The following is a 19,974-nucleotide window of genomic DNA, read 5'->3' as shown; positions in this document are numbered from 1 at the left end:
CTATTTTCCATTATTTTGAAACTGTCTGGTCCCCTTGACTAAACCTTGCAATGTTTCCTTGTTTGTGATGCTGAAACAGCACTGGGGATAGAATTTACATAAAGGTAGTCATGCAAAACAAATATCATTATTCACCACATTATTCAGAGCATCTAGTGATGTGCGAGCTGGAAGCGGACAAGCAGAACAGAATTAAGGTTGTTGCAAACATAAGCCAGACACATATGGTATCACTTGATACATTCAGAAAGAAGGACTTGGCTTTCTTCTTGGTGACACCACTAATTAAGCATATACAAATGTATAATTATCCCCACGCATGTGAGGTCAAAGAAAATTCCCAATGTAAATAAAAATAGCATCTGGAGATGAACTTGGCTAACAAGCTATAGTCATTTAAGTCTGAGATTCACTGTAATTCAGGTTACCCCACTATTTAAGGGGGGTAGTCTCTACAGATTTTTTGTTAGCTTTGTCTAAGATGGTTATAGAAAAGACCACATTGCAGAAAATGATCACATCCAGTATATCTTAGGGAAGTTTAAAGTAGAAGGAAACAGCCATCACTTCTTTCTGGCACATCGGAGTCAATCAGGTTGGGTCAAATATTGGACAAGTGTACAGGACACCCCAAGGTAGTGAGGGCCCTGCTCCCTGCTCAGAAAAATCTAAGTGGTTCCAATCATCTTTCTTCATAAAAACTAAACTTCTACTGCTTATCTCCTTTATTATTATGCCTCAAACCCTCCTTAACACCCTCTATTCTGTTACACTCTGGTTCCCATCCTTCACTGGCAAATCCACCCACTGCACTCCATGGCTCTGCCTGCTTCTCTGAGCCGTCACAGTCTCCCTCACTTGAAGGGCAGCGCCCTCATTTGAAAGGCAGCACCCTCACTGGGCTGCCGAATCCTTTAAACCTGCGTCTTCTCTCAACCCTCCGCCAAAGCACACCTTCTCCAGAAAACTTTCCCTGCAAATCCCACCCAAATCCTAAAAATCTCTCTGTGCTTAAGAGAATTAGATAGGCCATATGATTTATATATTTTTCCCCTTATAATGGTTCTTGTGGTCTACAAGGTTAATTTTATGAGGAAAGAGTGGCAAATAGAAATAAATAGCTACTTTAACAGAAAGAAAGTTTCTCATGACTGCTCGATCCAATTTCAGTTTATAAAGGGCCTGGTTACCTACTAGATTATCCAGCCCCTTTACAATCTGGCCACCCCAAATATGATCTTCATATTCAGATCACTGCATGGCACTGCCCCACTTCAGAGGGGAGAAGAACAAGCAAAAGAAAAGGTAAAACTTAACCTTTGGTTAAAGGTTTTTTGCGGCTGGGGTGGGGAAGGACATTTAAATTATACACTAAAGAGAAACTCAAGCATTCTGGATAGACTAAGTTTATTTTTTCTCTGTTCTTCAGCATCCCTGCTTAGTATACCTTTACAAGAAGCAAAAAAAAAAAAAAAGGCAACCCAAAGGCCTGGGTTCTGAAGAGTGGGGCAGGAATGTAGCACATTAATACTTACTTATGGCCATTCAAAGCAGCATGGTGCAGAGGTGTATACCCAGTACTGTCAACACAGTTCACATTTGGCCCTCTCCAGATGCTATAGAGAAAAAAAAAATACTGAAGTCACAAACCAAATTTTGAGACAGCCAGCTACTTGGAAAAGAATTCTGTGTGGTGTTTAAGCAAACTGGTTACTTCCACATGTCTCCTGCTAAAGGACAGCAGCTATTCACTACAGAAATGCACAGCACTGTGGGCACACAATGGTTTGCTGAACAAGGAGTCAAGTGTCAAGACATTATCATTTCATAGCTTGTTTTTCTGCACCCTTCTCCTCACTGGTAACTGCATTATTCATTCAGTCTGAGACTCATGCTTCTGAATACTTCTAGGACTGTAAGGTCAGCTCACTGAAAGGTCATCAAAAATAACACTGAACCAAACCACTCAGCCAATTATATATACTGAGCATCCACTTCTAATGCTGGTGACCGAAGGCTTAAGAGAAACCTCAACATAGACCAGATAACCAGGGCGATTCAACTAGGATCAAAGAACCCACATTCATAAAAGCACCAGGATACAGGTGTTAAGATGCAAGAAACAATTTTGTTTTTCCTTTGTGAATATGTCTTATCATTAAGAAAAGAATAACAACAGAATCTATCATTTGAGTGCCTTACTCGAAGCAGAAACACCATACTAGGAACACTGAAATGTCAACTCATTTAATCCTCAAAGCCTTAATTCTGATTTCTGTATCATACCTTACTACACTGGCCAGAGCTTCTAAGATCAGTAGTAGAGCCAGCCTTGTTTTGTCCTTGCTTTGATGAGAATGACTCAAATGTTGCTGGCAGTCTGAGGCAGACACTCTGTAATATTTATTTTAAAACGTATTAGAAATACTGTTTAAATACATTTTTTGCATTTATGGATAAAATCATAGTTTTCCATACCAAACCTACTAAATGTTACCAATAGTTTCCTTAACATTGAGCCATTCTTTCATTCCTGGAATAAGCCTTATCTCCCCATTATCCACTATGGCCATGTCAATGAATTCTACTTGACAGAATTTTACTTAGGATTTTCACACCTGCATTAATAAGTGAGGCTGATCTAAAGTTTTTGCTTTTTGTGCTATTGTTCTTGGGGTGGTATCAGTGTTAGGTTTAAGTAACAGATCACCTGGGCAGCTAACTACCTAATTCCATATTCAGGAATCACTGATATAGAGCACTAAAATTATAAAGAATCACCAGTAAAACCATCTGGGCCCAGAGCCTTCATATTCAGATGTTAGAAGCAGCATTATTTGTAACGATAAAATTCTGGAAATAGCCCAAAAGTCCATCAATAGAGAAATGATTATGATAACTAAGGTATAGACACATAGACTATTACATACCATTTATACCATTTTGTGATAAAACAGACTAGAAATTACAATACCATGCTAAAGAGAAAAAAAAAACTATAAATATTGTAGAGAAAAATATATGAGACACATTTATCAGGATAGTGGACTGAGCGCACAGGTTTATTCCATCTCCTGTCTAAAATTCTGTGAAGTAAAAGAATCCCACCCTACACCACAGAAAGTTGATAGAAAATAGACAGACAGACAAGACTGATTGATTCAGCCTAAGAAAACAAGAAAAAATGTTATCAGGTAACTAGCAATGTTGAGAGATTCCTAAAAGGCAGAAATCAGACAAAGTCAGATCTACAGAAACACAACCTAGAAGAATGCAAGTTAAAATAATCACATACCACTTTTCACCTATCAGACTGACAAAAAATGAAAATAATGACGCTATAAAGTGTTTGTAAAGATCAGGGAAACAAGTACTCTCAAATACCACTGGTATGAGTTTAAACAGGCAAATTTCCCTAGGCAGACAATTTGGCAACATCCACCAAAACCAAAAATAGGCATTCACTTTGATCTAGCATTTCCACTTTCAGGCAATTATCCAACAGAAACACTTGCACATGTGCACAAAGGCACATACTTGTACAGAACTGCTTCACTCTAAGAGTAGAAACTAAAAACTTAATGTCCACCAATAGGTGGGCAGTTAAATATCAGGTACGCCCATAAAATGAATTATTACATAACTGTTAACAACAACAAATGAAAGAAAAGAAAACAAGTTGGACCTATGTGTCCTGACATGAAAAGATTTCCCAAGACATGTTGTGCTATGGCTTAGTGAAAAAAAGAAGTCATTGTATAATATATGAAATATGAGCCCTTGTGTTACAAGTACACACACATACACACCTGTGGAAGCATGTGTCAGGGGGCACTGCAAAATGGTGAAGGGGGACTTTTATGTTCTGTCCGGTACTCAACCACACTATTTAAAACACTTACAGTGAGAATGCATTTATGTAGTAGTGTTTTTATAATTTTTTTAAAGAGGGGAAGGAGCCTATGCACAAGGAAAAGATGACCAAAAAACCCAAAACGTTAATAATAAATGGTTGTATAGATGTATTATGAGTCACTTTAATAAACATGTAGGTATTATGCTTAAAACCTTATGATAAATGTTAAGTGAAAAGAGAGGATATGCATACTCAGAGCTAGGTTTTTTGTTCATTGTCAGTCAAGGAAGTAGATGACAGGGTAAGGAGCTCGAGGTACTTCCTGGTCTCCCCATCCTCCACTAGGCTTGGACTCCTACAGCACCTTCCAAACAAAGAGCTAAAAGCAATTACACCTCTTTGTTACATTTGTGCCTCATTTCCTAAAACAAAAATTATATACTTGCACTTAACAATGAATAAAATGATGGAAAGTGAAACAGATTTGGAAAATCTAGAAGGTACAATTTTTATACTTATCTTCAAATTGCCCCACAAGACAAAAAAATCATCATTCTATTATAAGAGAGGTGACACTAAAATCCAAAAACAAATTATTTGTCCCAAATTACAAGCCAAATCAGTGGCAGACCTCAAACTCCCATTTATGGTGCTCTTGGCACCTGGCCAAACAAGGATTTTTTGGTGTAACCTGATGACAAGATGAAGGTAATATGTGGTCATATAAGGCTCTACACAATAGCAAGGTGACCGGAATAAACCAACAGGAGTTGGGAAAGAGGAAATACTAATATGAGTTAAAGCAGTTGGGAGCACAGGTCTGTCAGCTCCAACTGCTCCATCAGGAACCTGCTAGCTCTTCAATCATCGCCATCCAGGTCCCAAAGTTACCTTAAAACTAAGGTTTAAAGATCCTTGCTTGTAACAAAAAGGCAGAACTGAGCAAGCCCTCCATCATTTACTTTTCTCTTTTTTCTTTTTTTTTGGAGAGGGGTTATGGGGGTTTCTTTGGCGGGGGAGGGAATAGGTTTGTTTGTTTGTTTGTTTATTAAACATTTTTTGTTGAGTTACAGTCATTTTACAATGGTGTGTCAAATTCCAGTGTAGAGCTCAATTTTTCAGTTATACAGGAACATACATATATTAATTGTCACATTTTTTTTCACTGTGAGCTACCACAAGATCTTGTATATATTTCCCTGTGCTATACTGTATAATCTTGTTTATCTATTCTACATATGCCTGTCAGTATCTACAAATTTTGAATTCCCAGTCTATCCCTTCCCATCCCCTCCCCCTTGGCAACCACAAGTTTGTATTCTATGTCTGAGTCTGTTTCTGTTTTGTATTTATGTTCTTTTTTCTTTTTTTTAAAGATTCCACATATGAGCGATCTCATATGGTATTTTTCTTTCTCCTTCTGGCTTACTTCACTTAGAACGACATTCTCCAGGAACATCCATGTTGCTGCAAATGGCGTTATGTTGTCGTTTTTTACAGCTGAATAGTATTCCATTGCATAAATATATCACATCTTCTTTATCCAGTCATCTGCTAATGGACATTTAGGCTGTTTCCACGTCTTGGTTATTGTAAATAGTGCTGCTATGAACACTGGGGTGAAGGTGTCTTTTTGAAGTAGGGTTCCTTCTGGATATCTGCCCAGGAGTGGAATGACTGGGTCATATGGTAAGTCTATTCCTAGTCTTTTGAGGAATCTCCATAACTGTTTTCCACAGTGGCTTCACCAAACTGCATTCCCACCTACAGTGTAGGAGGGTTCCCCTTTCTCCACAGCCTCTCCAGCATTTGTCATTTGTGGGCTTTTGAATGATGGCCATTCTGACTGGTGTGAGGTGATACCTCATTTTAGTTTTGATTTGCATTTCTCTGATAATTAGTGATATTGAGCATTTTTTCATGTGCCTATTGATCATTTGTATTTCTTCCTTGGAGAATTGCTTGTTTAGGTCTTCTGCCTATTTTTGTATTGGATTTTTTTTTATTAAGTCATATGAGCTGCTTATATATTCTGGAGATCAAGCCTTTGTTGGTTTCATCATTTGCAAATATTTTCTCCCATTCTGTAGGTTGTCGTTTTGTTTTGCTTATGGTTTCCTTTGCTGTGCAGAAGCTTGTAAGTTTAATTAGGTCCCATATTTATTTATTTTTAATGGAGGTACTTACTGGGGATTGAACCCAGGACCTCTTGCATGCTAAGCATGTGCCTGACCACTGAGCTATACCCTCTCTCCATCCCACCCCCCTGATTTTCTAACTTTTACTGTCTCTGGTTTAAAGATGATTAAGTTTGGCTATCCTACACCAGCACTAAAAATACCTCAAAACAATTACAAAAGACAAGGAAGAAAGATAAGGACTTTCCTGTATAAAGTTGCAACAGTTCCAACTGGTAAAGCCTTTTCCCTTTCTTTTCTCTAATTAGCATTTCCTCTAAACTGTCCATCTAGAAATTTGGGGGAATGGGGAATACATTAAATAAAGCAAACAAAAATGGAGAACTATAACCCCTGCTTGGAATTTTAGCTTCAGACAAAATGGTAGTAATATTCCCCTCCACACAAGTTTCTTCCTTTTTCGCAGCCCAAGAAAAGAGCTATTTACAATCTAGGTCTTCCTCCCTATCACAGCTGTCCTGTTAGGTTTTTCTAAAGCAGTAAGGACCAAAGGGCTGCTCACTGAAGGACAAAAGCAGAACACAGTGCACCCAGAGAACCAGGAAAAAAACCCAGAAATGGTCCAAGAGATTCCTAAACAAAGCCTAACCTAACAGATTGTGCAGAAGTGCAACAGCTGCTCTTGACCTACAGAAAAAACCCTCAGACTAACCTTGAAGGTAACCTAACTTCAAAACTTGCCTCAGCCACTTGCCAGTTACGTGACCTTGAATCAGTCACTTAAGCTTTCTAACATCTCTGCATCTGTAAATTCTACTATGATAGTCTCCCTAAGACTTAAATGGCTCATGGAAACTAAAAGTAAACTGGCTTGAGCTAGTTTAACAGCACAGGATTGAGAAGCTGAAGATGTGTCACAGCGACCCATCTGTATGGACATGGCATTGAAGCACAGCAAACCTTGCCTTCTGTGACTCAGAATCACTTGTTTTGAGACGGTATCTCAAGACACTGGAGGGGACCAGGAAGAGTATGGCTGATGAGAACCTGTGGCTTTGGAATCCTACCTCCAAGGCCTCTCTTCATTCATTTAAAAATGGGTTACACATTTATACATGGCAGGTAGCATGCCAGATCTGGAGGTACTGATGAATAAGAACAGACCATACAGACACAGCCCACTCTATACGGTGAGACAGGTGCCAAATGAGGTCCCCCTCGTGGGGTCACTCACGTGCCTATTCAACGGATACGTGAAGTGTGCCCTCTATGCACCAGTCACTGTTCCAGGGGCTGGAGATGCAAATGGGAAAAGACAAAGTCTCTGCCCTAATGGAACTCCAGTTCTAGGGGGAAGGAGAGTGAGTGAACAAAGAGACGATATGATGCCAGGTGGCAGTAAGTGCCACAGAGGAGCAAAGGAAGCACATAAAACAAATATGGGGGATGAAATAGGACAGGGGTAACACTTTAAATAAGGTACTCATAGAAATAACCTCTCTAAGAAGGTTACCTTTGAACAGCAATCCAATTAAAGTGAAGAAATGGACAGTATGGGTGCCTGAGGGAGGCAGGCAGAGAGCATCAAATGCAAAAACCCTGAGGAGGAACGTGCCTGACATGGGGCTGCAGAGCCTGGAGGAGCAGGGAGCACTGCCTGCAGGGATCAGGCTTTACAAACGTACCGAGGTGAGCTCAGTTCAGCAAGCGGCCACGGGGTATCTACTGTGCCAGGGTCTAGGCTAAAGGCCAGTGGAAGAAAACACAGGAGATACAAAGTCCATGCTGAAGGAGAGAGGGAACATCTTCAAAACATGAGAAAGAGGCATAAACACTAAAATCCAAACTAGGATGATCAACATTAAGTCTGTGAAATGGACTCAGGGTTCCTCCTACTTGATTTAAAAGGTCCATTGATACCCATATTTAAATTTGGATATCACTCTTCAGATCTAGCAAAAACCAGTCCAACATATGGGGTAAAAGTGAAGTCTCCATGAATCAAATAAGAACAGCAGAAAATACACTGTGACATTTATGCTGTTCAGCACAGAAAGTGGCCCTGCTCAAAGGTCCCCTGAATCCACATACCTTTTCTCACTGTGCTGGCTGGTATTAGTCTCACCCTCCTCAGATTTTCCAAATCATCTACTGCACCTTCACCACTGTATTCATCATATTTGACCTTGAAGCACAGTGGATTCTTTATGCTGCTCATCCATACTATATACTTTAAGCCCTTTAAGGGAACCCCTCATGTTTCCAAGAACATAGCACTATGGAAGGAACTGGCCCAGGACCACCAGTTTGCAACTTCTAACATTCGGTTTTTCCCAACCTACTACCCCAGTGTGACACGGTCGCCACTCAGTATAACAAACCTGCTACCCAGTATCCATTAGAAGTGGCAACAATCTCTCGATGGGACATGGAAGAATACAGAATTTGAGATGTCTGTACATAAAACACAGAGACAGAAGAACCATAAGTTGGAGCCAAAGTGGCCAGCCCACCTTCACCTGTGACCGTTCTGTGGGATCAGGACCAGATGATATCCTACAGTGGCTCCGCACTGGCTGTAAGCTTACTTCATGTGGTTGCCCAGTCACTTAACTGCTTACTTTATACAGACAAAAAATGACATCTCAATGGACTGGCAGAGTGTCCAATTAAGTTCAATTCAATAAATGTCAATGCCCTATCTTCCATACGCTGCAGTGCTACACAGTCTCTACCCTTGAGAGTAGGGAGAAGTCAGGCAAGTAAACAAGTGACAATGCAGTGTGCGGCATTCTGGGAAGGAAGCATGTAAAGCGTAGCTCATGGGGAAATGGGAATAAGGGAGGCTTTGCAGAAGAGGAGATACTTGAGCTGAGCCTTTAAAGCTTAGAAGGAATTAGCCAGGCAGAAGACACAAAGAGGAAACACCCAAATTCAAGGTCCCATGAGTAGTCTCAGCAAACTGGGGCAAATGCAAGAAATTATGAGCGGCTGGAGCATGATGGTGAATGCATGGATGGAGAGGCAGGCAGAGCCAGATCATGAAGGGTCCTGTATGCCACTGAAGTTTTAAGCAGGGACTAATCAGATGTATGTCTCAGAAAAATCCTTCTGTTGACAGCTGGGAAGTGGGAACCTAGATGGTGAATCTGTTATTCACCATGCTTGTTAAGATGGTTTGAAATATTTCAGAATTTGGAAAAAAAAAATCATCATGCTAAGCATCTGTGTAGATGACAGACTGGAAGAAGTGTGTGACTAGATCCAGGGAGCAAAGCTGGAAGTTAGCAATGCAGGCACGAAGTGAGGACCTGAATGAAGGCTGTGGTGAGGAGGACAGAGAGAAAGGGATAGAGTCAACAGAAAAGACAGGATCTGGTGACTAAATGGGGCAGGGTGGGGGTGACAGAGGTGTGCATTTGAACAGTTCAGTGGCCAGTGAAAGAAAATTGAGGAGGAAAGCCAGTATTGCTTTGTTTTGTGATTGTGGTAGAGTCAGGTAGGGGAGAGAACGGGAGGAGGCAAAGGGAGTTTGGTTTTGGATTAGTAGAGGCTGAAATGAATCTGGACTCCCATGTGCAGATGTCCAGTCAATAGGTAGTTAGCAGAGTCTAAAACGCCATGCTTACACCAGTTGGTTTAAAATGACAACGCTCAAATGTTCACATGCATGTATGTTACCTTTATTTGACCCTTACGATGATATTATAGAGTAGGAAAGTACATGCTGTGATTTCCATCTTACAGGTAAGAAAACTGAAGTTCAAATGACTTATTGATTGTCATACAGCTAATTAATGTGGAACTGGAACAAAATTCCATGCCTGACTTCTAATGCATGTTCCTTCTAATTTATTCAGGCTCTTGACCTTGACTGTTGAGAATAAACAACTTGGAGCTCTGTGGGTCTCCTCCTACACTCGTTCTCAGGAAGTCAATGACTCTCAAGAGTATCAAGTCAGGAAAGGGCCTTCTCCATCACTGACCCTGTGACAAGGGAGCAATGGCAATGAACTTCAGCGGGAAGAGAGGTTCTGGGCAGCTCTCCATCAATTCTTCATTAAATCTAAACAGGAGTTTGTCTCATCAGCCTTTTTCTGCCAAAGGCCCTCACTGTTTTCCTCTTTTGGTTATCCTTGCAAAGGCAGATTTATCTCTGGTCCTCAGGAAGGACTGGCAGTTTTCCAACACAATGAAACATTGTCCAAAGTCAGTCTAATTTTAAAAAGACTTCATCTTACTCAAATGAATTTGACACATCCTTATAAAATGTTTTCTACATATTAAACTGTTGAGGGTGAAAGGAGAGATAACAAGGAGCCCAGGAAACCATCCCCATTGTCAAAGAAGCTTGTGATCTTTGGGAAAAGACAAAACTTAGACATGAAACAATCAGATAAGCAACACCCAAAACAATGTCAAAGAAATTCTAGTTAACTGGGAAAAATTGAACATGTACTTTGATTTCTCCTCACTCCTGAAACCCATTAAAATGAGAGTAAAAACAAGCAGAAAAAGAATAGGAGAAAGGTAACAGTGAACATAAAATGTCAACATTTTGGGGGAAATGAAAAGTAGATAAATTAGCAGAGCTGAAAAAGTTAATCACTGTAGCCAGAGAAGGGTATGCCAATTCACACACACATCCAGGGAAGATGCAGGGATTCGAGGTACCAGGTAGCACAGGAGATCAGGGATGAGGAGGGGCTGAAAAGGCAGACTTGATATAAATTCTGTATAAAGAGGCATTAGATCACCAGGTCTCCAGTCACATCAGGGCAGCCAGCAATTACTCCTGCACCCAGGGAGGAGAAGGTGGATTTATTCTGTGAAGAAACTGAACCAGGTAGGCTCTAAACTCAGGGACATTAGGAATAGCAGAAGCCAGGAAGAGGCATTGTATAGAAAGCAAAGGCCCTAAAAAAAAAGTCTACATCCTGAAGGATGAGATCCCAGCCCTGTTCACCCACTTGGCTTCCAGAATGTTGACAGCCCTACCCTTCAACCCCAGACAGAAGGTTGAAAGATTCTTTCTGGCAGAAACCAAATGACTCCACAGAAAGGTTCAACAGATGTTAACTTTTGGGAATTCCTCAACAAAGCAGGTGGGTTCCTGCCCAATCACCCTCTACAGAGTATATAAGACCCATCCTTTACAAGTTCCTCCCACCACTATACAGACCACTCAATCGGCTTCTTAGTGTCGCACTCTTGAATAAAAATGACAACTAAAGATCACCATACATTTAAGGAAAATGTTCAACATAAAAAGAGAGAGCACAAAACAGAGTAAAGGGACTCAAAGGAACAGAACCAAGGAATCAAATAAAACCTCAATGAAAAAAAACTATTATCATACAGAACAGGATTAGAAAACAAATTGGCAAAATCGGTGCAAAGATTTAGGAAATTAAAAAATTATAGTAGAAATAAAAATATAAAGAGCTAGATGATAAAGTTGGGTAAATCTCTCAGAAACTAGAACCAAAAAAAGAGATGGGGAATTCAAGACAAAAGGTAAGAAAATTAGAGGACCAAGAGTTTCAGAGAAAAGAGAGAAAGAAGAGAGGAGAAATTTTTCAAAGAAATAACTTAAGAAATCTTCTTAGAACTGATGAATATGAACTTCCAGTTGAAAGAGTCCATCCTATACTCAGTACAGTGAATAATTTTTAAAAAGACCCATCCCCACGGTACACTGTAGAATTTCAGAATATATGGGATAAAAAGAACAGTTTCCAGAGAGAAAAAAACAGTTCACATACAAAGGACTGAGTGGCATCAAAATTTTCAATAATTTCAAGACCTTCAAAAAGTCATGGCTTTTGCCTCTGGAAGCCATAAGACAAAGGAGCAATGCTTTCAAAATTCAAAGGTGAAATGATTTCCAACCTAGAACTCTACAGCAGACAAATAATCAGTCAAGTATGAAAAAGAGAATAAAGATATTTTTAGATATGAAGAGTCTCAAATTTTACCTCCCACACACCCTTTTATCAGGAAGTGACAGGAGGATATGCTCTACCAAATAAATGAGCAAACCACGAAAGAGGAAGGCAGGCATCCAGGAAATGGGGCAAAAAAAAAAAAAAGGCAAAGGGAATCAGCTGCGCAGCAAGCCTGAAGAATATTCGACCAACGCTGGAGGATGCAGGGCCCCAGGGGGACATCTGCCAGAGAAAATGAAACTGACAAGATCAACTGATGTATCTGCTTGGGACAGGGAAATTAATTTTTAGGGATTGAAAAATTATGGTTGGTATTTGGGAATGAAGAGTGAGCTAGACATAGGAAACTCAGAAAACCAATGAGAGAGACAGTTAAGGGACTGTATAAGAAAAAAAAAGAGGATTATAGTATATTAATTGGTTCAGCAGGTTAATAATATTTTAACAGCCATGATTATATAAACATGAACATTAGATACTGATGTAACTAAAAATTGTGATACATCTGAAGGCGGAGGCAGTGGACCAAGAGAATGCAAGAAAGCTAAACCCTCCTCTTCCATTACTAAGACTGAGAGAGGATGTCTAAAATTTAAAAATCAAGAAAGAGCAGCATAAGCATAATAATAAAAAATCTGAAGGAAACACTAAGAGCTGGAAATGGCTGCTTCCCCCGAAAAGAATTCAGGTATGCATAAGTGGCCCCCTAGTAAGGACGGTGCAGAAATCATTCTGACTACATGTCAGGCTGGACGGTAACCTTGGCTTTTGTGGCCATGTGTTTTGTGTTTCAAATATAACATGAAAGGCAGTGACTTTGAAGGGTTTATTCCCTCATGAGAGAGAAACACAGCAGAAAGACAACGCCCCATTTTAACCTCATAGGTGACACAACTCACACAGTAAACTTGGAAGGATGGCTTCCTTGTTCCAGAAGCCAGCAAGGAGTTCTCCCCTCTCTCTTGCCAAGGACAACTGTCTTCTGCTTCTAATCAGTAATCTGCACACACACATACCCCCAAACACAAACTGGCAAGGCAAGTTCCTTGTGAGCAGGAACTGTTGGAAACCTTCTACAGTCACTCTACTAACTGCTGTTTTCAATCACTGCTCTCTTCGGCAGAACTGGCACTGCCTCCCTGTCAACCCTATAACAGGAGAGGGGCATGGGAGCGGTGGCATGAAGCAGCACAGAGCTTCAATACGACGTGGACACGACAACCTGACAAGTACACTACCAGGAAGTGAGAGCACTACAGGAACACTCTGCTGTTACTACGATGTATTAACGAGGACTAATGTGTAAATCACATTTTTACAAGCCATATTTCCCTCATGGTTTACACTAAGACTTTAGGGGTCCTTATCTTTTATTTGATTCAATTTACGTTAGCCTGGCTTCTTAACACTAAGGCATTTACAGTTTCTGTTCCACAACTGCAAAAAAGGCACGGAAGGAAAATGGTCTCCAGAGTTCAAAATTCTGACTTCTGTCACACTGCATGCTCCGTGATAGCAGGGACAGCACCTGTCTTGTGCCACCTTCACAAGCAGAAAGCGCATAGTACCAGGCACACAGTAAATACTCAAATAAATCTGGGGAGCGGGGAGAAGGGGAGAAGCCACCGTGCTCTTTTAGGTATCTTACAATAAATAAGACCAATTCCCTGACCTAAAGTACCTCTGAGGCACAGAAATAAATATTATAATGCAACATGATAATGTTCTGTAAAAGAACTGCAAAAGCCTAGGGAACACAGGGGGAAGCCTGGATGAATGGCATCCAATCTCAAGAAAAAGGGATGAAAGGGCTTGCAGACAAAGGGAAGAGTGTGTGATCAAATTGCAGCCAGGTGATCTTTTAAAAACAAACACTTCCTAGTTTTCTGCATTCCTCATACTGGGTCTTCTTTCCTAGGAGGTCAGGCTCCCTCCAGCTTCTTCCCCATCTTGCCTTTTCAACTCCTCTTCAGCATTAAGCAAAGCTCTCCTCCTCAGGTAACTTTCCTTTCCTTCCCAGGCCAGGTAGGACTTCCTGAGTACTTGTAGGGCTCCTTGTACTTTGCCTTGATCTCAGCGATCTGAGTCTAGAGCTCTATATTTGTCACCCATCATTATTGGATTGTCTTTCTCACTGGACCACAAGCAACTTCCAGGCAGACCCAAATATATTATGTTTACCACTGTATCCTCACTGCCAAGAAGGCACCGTACCTGGCACGTGCTGAGAGCTCAAAGAGTGAGTGAAATCTACACCTAAAGGCATGAAGGGGCCTAGCTGTTTAAAGAAAGCTGTGGTAAATTATTTGTTTAGATTATGGCAACTATATGAACTCAAGTATCTCTATCAGGTTATTTCATGAGTAAAAAATACTGCACAGTTTTTCTAAATATATGTAAGGTAGCATGTTACCTAGAAAGAAAAAAATAATGTTTCTTCTATTGTTTAGTAAGTGTGAGTGTGTGTTTTGGGGTGGGGTGGGTTGGGGTGGGGGGTGGGCAGGGTGCATGTGCGCAAAAGAGCTTTTAAGAATGATTTGCTCCCTGGCTTGTCAAAGTCCAGAGGCTAAACTAAGCTGAAAAGGAAGGCAAGATGCCTTAATCAGTCATGTTTGGGGGGCAAAGATACCTTCATCTGAGGGAAACCATAAATCCTGCCTTATATCTGTTGTCCCAGCATAATTATTAACAGCATCCTGGCCTGGACAATAAATTATATGGTCACTTTACTTCATCCAGACTTTGAGACACTTTTCTTGCAATTTTGAGTCCAAAAGTCCTGGAAATTATAACCAATAGTAAATGTTTACTATGAGCCAAGTATACTTTAAGAGGATTAAATAACTACTTCTCATCATAACCCTATTAGGGAATCCTAGGACACTGACAAGTATGGAGGAGAATAACTTACCCAGAGTCACAGAGCTAGAATGGGTGACATTGGATTTAACTCCAAAATATACAACTTCTTGAAAACAGCTCTCTCCTGGCTATTTTTCTCACTCCTGATGGAGATGAATTCCCCACAGCTCATACACTTTCATTTCCGCCCTGCTTCACGTTCCTCGCTCCTCATTCATTCTGTCCTGCTTTTTTTTCTTTCTCTCCAGGGTTATAGGAAATCAATAAAGAGTACTGAGAGAGAGGCACTATATTCTAGGTAGGAAACAGATCCCAGAGGGAACTGAATAGAGGTAGCTAACTGAAAGGCTCCTATTAACATTTCCAGAAATCCAATTAGCTGACAAACTGTCACTTAAGATAACTATCAAAAGTATCAACATTATAATGAAAGCTACAAGCTGACTGAATTCACTTTATCTTAAGGTATTTAAGATGATTATTTTGTTGTTCTGAGGAAATTAAAATGCCAAAAATTTCAATATAGAAAATAATAAAGCAAAAGGGATGTATACCTTAAATGAAATTTATTATCAGATTCTAGGTGTCCTACATACATCATATATATTTCCTAAATGTCTAAGCACCACAAACAAAAATAGTATTCTGAATGTGGTTAATCTGTAAGCTGAGTGTCAAGGATCTAAATGTTTTTTCACACATACAGCTGACCTGTGAGTGAATCCCAGACTTGACACATGAAGTTAGCTACAAAATTTCTAGTAGATCATCTAAACTTTATGTAAAATGGAGTTGTCACTTGTCCTATCCTCACCCTGAGAGGGTTGTTTTATGGAATAAATGGGCTAATACATGTGAAAAAAAACTGAACTAGAATCTAAAACATAAGGGCTTGGCATCAGTAAAGTGAGGCAAGGCATTCTAAAGAATGAGACCAGTGTATATGTGCTGACATGAAACAACACGTAAGATATATGAAGTGGGAAATGCACCTGCACCACAGTACGTAGAGTATGATCTCATTTCTGTAAGAACGGTGTTTTTCTAAGCCTATACTAACATATGAAAGGCTATATACCAAAGTGTGAAGACTGGTTCTGGGGGTGAGGCATGTATTTATGATAAAACACACACACACACACACACACACACACACGGTGACAAAGACTCTCCTTGATCAAATTTTAGTCAGGCTTCTCAGAGTACTCTTTTAAACTAGGTCTTGACTTTTGTCCCCCATACTATCTTTGACCAGCTCAGCCCAGTTTTAGCAAGAATTCTGTTAAGTAAGTTTATCAAGAGTTCTCCCACCCTTGATATCTGATCAAGTTCTTCACCTTTGATGGCTAAGTCCTTGGCCTGCCTTTTTCAAGAATCCTGTTAGGTCAGTTTAGCAAGAATCCCCCTACTCTTGATGTTTCCATTAAGTCATTTTCTATCCACTGACCCACTCACCCTCCTCCTTGGCCAAACATCCCCACTTGTCCTTGTTGTATTCAAAGATAAGCCTGATCTCTCTCACCTATTTCAATACTCCTGTTGTAACAATCTTAATGTCTTCCTTACTGTTTAAACAAGTGTCAGAAAAAAAATTTCTTTAATGACACATACTCTCACTATTTTTTTTTTAAGCAAAGCCAGATCTATTCCAGAGAGATGAGCTTCCAGCTACAAGATTCTTACGAGAGTTCTTTTAAGAAGAGGTTCTGGAGAAGATATATTTCTGGATTTGGCCTCTTTTTAAAAAAAAAAACAAAAACCTCCTGTGGTCTTTGATATCTCCAGCCTCTGGAGTAGGAAAATCAATTACTCCCATTTGCTTCTGAATGGAGCTCTTCAATCAGAGAGGCTAAGAACAAGCCTGCCCAAATGACTGCAGTACCAGTCCCCAGGGGAGGGGACCAAACGGGTCACTGATTTCAAAGGCTGGTGGATTTTAGAAGATATTATAGGAATTGTACAAAATGGTTATGTATTGCTCATTTAACTGACTGTGAGATTAGGGGAGGTGAATGAGTCAACCTCGGGTTACCAAATCCCAGATATTCTACATCCTGAAACAATTCACAAATTTGTCCCTTCCTCCCTATTCCCAAAGTCACTGCCTTACACCTGAAGTAATCTCCAAAGTGATCTTGATTGCCTGAAGTCTCTTCCTTCACAGACAAAATCAAAATACACTCTTTACAATGTTGCTACTGTTAAAACTTTTCAAAATGTTTATCCAGTCAGATTTTTCTCCTAAAGAGCTTTCGTTGGCTCTCTCCTGCCTACAGGAAAAACTTCTCAGCTTGTTATGCAATCAGGATCTTACCAAGCTATCCCCAGTTACCTTTTTGGCCTCACCAACCTCCACGCTTCAATACACACTCTGGGCGCCGGGTATATGCCACCTGTCTTTGTACTTGCTGTTCTCTGCTTCACCCCATCTTCATCTCTGTGAAATCTCAAACATCCCTCAAAGACCCAATGAAATGTCAACTCACTTTCCAGGCTGAATTAACTTTATCCACAGTGCTTCTTTACAGAGTTCTACTTAAAACATCTACAATACTATGTTCTCTTTATTTGTTTAAAACAAACCTGTTTCCTTCATCAGACAAGGAGCTCCTTGAAGGCAGAGGCCTTGTTTATTCATCTCTCAATCCCCAGGGCCTAAAACTATCTTGTCCAAAACCTGTATTTTATAGATGAGGAAACTGAGACCCAGTGAGGAGAAGGGGCAGCTAGTAGATGGCTGGGCCCTACCGGAACCGAGGCTCCTGTCTCCCAGTGAAATGTTCTGTTCACGACACCGCACACTAGGATAAATTCTCTCTATTGCCTCATGTGACACTTTTTCTCAGCTCTCTCCCTTGATCATCTTCCCTGCCCTTTCTCCTCTTACTTTTCTTAGTGAAGTGACCTACCAAGAGCCTTGAACATCTAGTCCAGCAGATGAATACCCTGATTCTAAAGGCTCAGAATCATTTTTCTCACGGGTCAGTCTGTAAATCCTGGTGTAGGGTACCTCTTACCTGCCCGTACCGTGAGGTCAGGTGAAAGGAGAGGGGTTGAGGTTCAGTCTGCGAGGTTTGCAAAGGAAGCAAGCGCACTGAGGGGATCGATGTGCAGCAAGTAATCCCCGTCCTTGGGCTAAGCCCTGATGGGCCTGGCATCTAGTCCAGGGTGAAGACTTCTCCAAGTGCCATCATTTACCCTGAACCAAGAGAGCTAGGACACAAGTAACACCCCTTTCTCAGAATCAATTTTATTAGTAACCTCCCTCTGCTGTGGTTCTGTTTAACCAAGGCGATTTTTTCCAAGCAGATTATTTCCTTTCTAAAAATTACATTCTGTTCTTGAAGGGAACAAGGCAATTATTTCTGAAAATATATACTTACAGGTTAGACAGATTGAATTTTGCTGCCTTAAGCTTTTCTGTTTAAACTAATTTTTTAAATTTATTTCTCCACAATTTAGTAAGCACCGTAGCCACTTAGTTGCAACTTCCATTAGTAAAAATAGCTGAACAAGGTGTATTACTTTGGAAAATTTAAAAAAAAAAAAAAAAAAACTCACAACAACAACAAAAAGTTGGTTTTAGCTAAGTCCAAGTTTTCTCACTTTCTTTGCCCCTATTTGTAATACGTTTAAATGTAGTTTAATCCCAGGGCCTGTCTCAGGGACTTTACTGAGATCTGTATTTAATCAGCCTCCCAAATCTGCTCTATTTGCCAAATTCCTTTTCTAGCTTTCCCAAAAGGCACCAAGTATCCTGTCCTTGGAGTCAATCCAAAAATAAGCACTCTGGATAACTAAGAACCTTGGCAGACACCTGGCTAAAAAGCAAGACCATGCTATGTGTAGCATCTACCAACTGCGGAGTGAGAGACTTGAAGGTTTATAAAGAAAACAGTTTCCCAAGCTGGAGGGCTTTCCCACAAATTGCTTTCTGTATCTCAATTTTTAAGTGTACAAGTCAAAAGGCAACCATTTACAACAGCCAAACCTCTACATGGGGAGAAAAACAGCTTCATAAATCAAAGAACAAGAGGAAAGCCCTATCATTTGCTGATGTCCTAGAGCATGAAGAAGTCCAGAAAGTCTGTAATGAGTCTAATAGACGTTGTTAAACTGAGGAAGTACAATAGCTACAGCAGCTCAGTCTACTACAAACTATGTATCACACCAGACACCTAATATGTAAAATAAGAACTTGCATTTTATAAATTTTAACATGCTCAGAGAGATGAAACTAAAGAGAGCTGAAGCAGCTTGCCCGAGAACACACAGCTAGCACACAGAGCCAGCTGCACACTTGTTCTGCCTGACACATAAATCTGTATTACTCTATTTATCACCTACCAAAGTCAACATGCTGGTAGATTTAAATAACTATTGGTTTATAGAACCATTCTGTTAATAATGAAAGCCTTAAAAAGTCTATGGTCTCTAAAAAGTTCTAACAATATCTCTGTGTTGACTCCTAATATGTATGCCTTTGTGCACACATATGCATAGCAATTACTGACAAAAATTTAGAGACTGACTCAAAGCCAAGACTTCTTATGGCTCTAAACTGTAATAGTAACTAAAAACACTACACTTCAAGCTGGTTCTTTGAAAAGACCAATACAATTGATAATGTCTAGCTGAGCTAACCAAGAAGAAAAGAGAGAAGACACAAATTACTACTATCAAAAATGAAAAAGGAGCCATCACTACTAATCCTATGGACTTCAAAAGGATAAAAGTACCCAGCCTAAAAAGTCATATTGGTGAATTCTACCAAACATTTAAGAAACAACATCAATTCTCTGCAATCTCATCCAGAAAACAGAATTAGAGGGAACATTTCCTAACTCATCCTATGAGACCAGCATTACCCTAATACCAAAACCAGGCAAAGACATTAAAAGAAAGGAAAACTACAGAATAATATCTCTGATTCAACATTTGAAAACCAACCACTATAATCCATGTCAACAGGCTAAAGAAGAAAAATTATAGGATCATATGAATATAAGCAGAAAAAGCATTTGACAAAATCCAACACCCATTAATGATAAAAAGTCTTAAGAAAATTATGAATGCAGAGAAACTTCCTCAGTTTAAAGAACTTGTATAAATGAACTTACAGCCAACAGCATACTTAATGGTGAGAAGCTAGATGTTTTCCCCTTAAGAT

General features: G+C 40.0%; 1 protein-coding gene across 6 annotated transcripts in view; it reads right to left on the bottom strand.

The window, feature by feature from the left end:
* Positions 1-19,974, bottom strand: part of ANKS1A (ankyrin repeat and sterile alpha motif domain containing 1A) — a 176,691-nt gene that overhangs the window by 104,123 nt on the left and 52,594 nt on the right. For all 6 annotated transcript variants that reach the window (XM_074348522.1, XM_074348523.1, XM_074348525.1 and 3 more), the window contains exon 2: positions 1,536-1,616. In XM_074348522.1, the coding sequence (XP_074204623.1) occupies positions 1,536-1,616 (81 nt within the window). The remainder of the gene's footprint in view (positions 1-1,535; positions 1,617-19,974) is intronic.

Source organism: Camelus bactrianus, chromosome 20 (assembly GCF_048773025.1).
Source record: "Camelus bactrianus isolate YW-2024 breed Bactrian camel chromosome 20, ASM4877302v1, whole genome shotgun sequence".
In the NCBI taxonomy this organism is placed as follows: domain Eukaryota; kingdom Metazoa; phylum Chordata; class Mammalia; order Artiodactyla; family Camelidae; genus Camelus; species Camelus bactrianus.
The sequence above is the reverse complement of the archived record's forward strand: the minus strand, read 5'-3'. Positions and strand labels throughout refer to the sequence as shown.